This window comes from Trachymyrmex septentrionalis, unplaced genomic scaffold, assembly GCF_001594115.1.
Source record: "Trachymyrmex septentrionalis isolate Tsep2-gDNA-1 unplaced genomic scaffold, Tsep1.0 scaffold149, whole genome shotgun sequence".
Taxonomy (NCBI): domain Eukaryota; kingdom Metazoa; phylum Arthropoda; class Insecta; order Hymenoptera; family Formicidae; genus Trachymyrmex; species Trachymyrmex septentrionalis.
The window spans coordinates 197238-200361 of NW_017304642.1; the positions used below are offsets into that span (position 1 = coordinate 197238).

A 3124-nucleotide genomic window follows, 5' to 3' on the forward strand; every position below is an offset into this window, starting at 1 on the left:
CATTAGTTAACTTATTAATCGGGTTTCACTATCTTAATGTAAATTTCTTTGTTATCCAAGTTTTTTTCAATTAAGTTTAAACTTTCAAAACAATCTTCTTTTTATACAAGCAAAAATTAAGAATGTAAAAAAGAGATCCATTTTTGAGTAATTACAAAAAAATTCCAAATGTCATAATATTAGAATGACTCAAAAAATTTTTTATTAAGTTTTTTTATGTAAGTTTTTAAATAACTTATAAATTAAATTATCGAGATATTTTATCGTGCATTTAATGTTTTAGTTTTATCTGAATACTGAAATATGTATTCTGATTCATATTTTAATATAATAAACGATTGAAGATTTATTCAAGAACGATTATTTCTGACTTTATGGTTGTGACGTACGAGTATTTTTGGGTTCACAAAGCACCTCGTTTATATTAGGTGCTTGAATTAATTCTCGCTATTAACAGGGAGAGGTCATTATTCGTGCTATTTCAACATGGCCGAGAGTGACTGCTAATGTATAGTATATAAAAGTATTGTTAGACTTTAATAATCAGTATGTAACGTTTGATCAAATGCAAAGAACACAATTTTTTATCGTATTAAAAATGTCGGGTTTTGTTCCAAAAAAAGAACATTTGCGAGAAATATTACTTTTCTGTTTTAATCTCAAGAAACTACTGTTGAAAGTCATTGTTTGCTAGTGGAGGCTTATGGGGAGCATGCTATATCTAAAACAACTTGCAGAGATTGGTTTAGAAGATTTCAAAACAATAATTTTGACATGAATGACAAAGAATGGTCTGGTCAGCCGAAAAAGTTTGAAGATGAAAAATTGGAGATATTACTTCAAGAAGATTCATGTCAGACGCTCAAAGAGTTATCGGAAACATTAAATGTCAATCAGTCAACCGTTAGCAAATGTTTAAAAGAAATTGAAATGATCTAAAAGCTAGGAAACTGGGTCCCACATGAATTGAGAGAAAGGGACATTACAAAAGCTATTTGTGAATTACTGCTTCAAAGACAAAAATGGAAGTCATTTTTGCATTGAATTGTGACTGACGATAAAAAATAGATTCGTTACGACAACCCTAAGCGCAAGAATCATCAACATCAACACCAAAACAGGATATTCATGAGAAAAAAGTCATGCTGTACATTTGATGGGACATCAAGCCGGCGTAATGTATAATATAATATTTATTATGAGCTGCTGCAACCGAGTCAAATCATTAATGCTGAACGCTATCGACGTCAATTATTCAATTTGAATTCACTCGAAGAAAAACGCTCGCAATACGCCAAAAGACATGACACAGTTATTCTTTTTCATGACAATGCTAGACTACATGTTACAGAACAAGTGAAAGAAATTTTGGAGGCACTTTGATGGAATGCTTTATCCCATCCGTCCTATTCATCAGACATTGCCTCTTCAGATTACCATTTGTTTCAGTTGATGCAACATAGTCTTTCTGAGCAGCACTTCAATTATTTTAAAGATATCAAAAAATTGCTCGATGGACCACTTTGAAAGAACCCAAATTTTTCTACCGCTATTTGTTATCCGAAAAGTGGGAAAAGGTTGTAGCTTTCGATGGACAATATTATGATAAAAATATCAGGTATCTCTTTAATAAAATAAACATGAGATTTTGTAGCAAAAACAGCAAGAATTAATTCAAGCATCTAATATTATTTTAAAATTTATATATAGTTATCAAAGAACTGGAAAAGATACGGGCAGTAGAGGAGTCAAGCGTAGAAGACGTTGAGCAAATAATATATCTATGAAATGTGAAACTTCTTTATCACTAAAACGCGCTTACATGTTTCAGTTCACTTTTGAGCCCTCCTCAGAGACAACACAAACTAACATAAATAAACTAAATAAGAAATTATTTTATCATGGTGAGTTCCCCTTTCTCGAGAATTTAAATACCAGAATTAAACCCAAAAGAGTAAAAAAAATAAATATAATGAAAATATCGAAATAGAGAATATGAAAAACTAATTTATCAAAAACCTTAAGATTATAATTAATTATCCCTAAAATAAGGGCGCTCACCTTGATCACAAACCACAAATCATTATATCGCTAATATTATGAATTATTCAAAAACCAGTTCTCGATATTTTGGCCAGGCAATATTAGACATAATGAGTCACTTTTAGTTTTAACTAGTATTATTGAAGTTTACAAATGAAAAATTTTACATTAAAACGTTAATTAATACCATGAAAATAAAAGTTGGAAAGTAATAAAAATTACGTCAAAAAGAGTCACTACTGCGTATGAACAATACTGACTGAATAGACGTGACAACAACCCAAGCCTTTATAGCTTGTCTATTATCGGGAGGTAGGTTTTGAGAAGCCCCTCCATATCCGTCTGCAAGTTGATTCCGTGCGTCTGTCTCCTAATGAATATTATCTTCAAAATCAATCTCTTCCTATAATGAGGCTCCTCGTCCAATATTGTAACGTTCTCCGAATCGAAATCATGGCCTTCTTGTAATCGATGCTCCGTTATGACATTACGAGTAGAGGTGTTCCATCTGATAAGGTTCTTATGCTTCGTGATTCTTGACTTCAGATGTCTACACGTCCCACATAACTTGCATCGCAACTCTTACACGAGATCTTATAAACAACATTCGACTTCTTATCACGCTGTAAAGTGTCCTTATGCACTCTAATGAATTATCGCAATTTATTAATATTATATAGAACGATATCTTTACACGCCCGCTATTCAATCTGTTAAAACTCTCAGTAACGAACAAAAAGAACAGTGAGTCACGAGGGCTACACTGCTTCAACCCTATTATCATTAACAACACTCGTCCTATTTCTAGCCATAATTTTCTTCAAACGATTGTTAATATTCTCAAATATAAAGTTTAATGAATAATTATTTTCTAACAATATTTTAATAATAAAACACAAATTATCAAGGATTTGGCAGCAAAATTACCTTATCAACTAATTCCGTGATTGTACCTATTTTTTGAGAAACAGGATGCTGTGACGAAAAATTCAAATATTTACCCGAAAAAGTCGGCTTGTGCTACCAATTGAACTCTATTATTAGGTGTACAAAAAAGTTCTGAGCTTTAGATTTGATACAA

At 31.6% G+C, this 3124-nt stretch overlaps 1 protein-coding gene across 3 annotated transcripts in view; it reads right to left on the reverse strand.

Moving 5' to 3' along the window:
- The window catches only part of LOC108745809 (protein I'm not dead yet-like), a 413336-nt gene that overhangs the window by 191432 nt on the left and 218780 nt on the right, over positions 1–3124 (reverse strand). The window contains exon 9 of one of the 3 annotated variants that reach the window (XM_018482179.1): positions 2407–2636. The exons of the other annotated variants lie outside the window; for them this stretch is intronic. Within the exon in view, the coding sequence (XP_018337681.1) occupies positions 2586–2636 (51 nt within the window). The 3' untranslated portion in view covers positions 2407–2585. Of the gene's footprint in view, positions 1–2406; positions 2637–3124 lie in introns of those variants that run through there. 3 annotated transcript variants of the gene reach the window in all.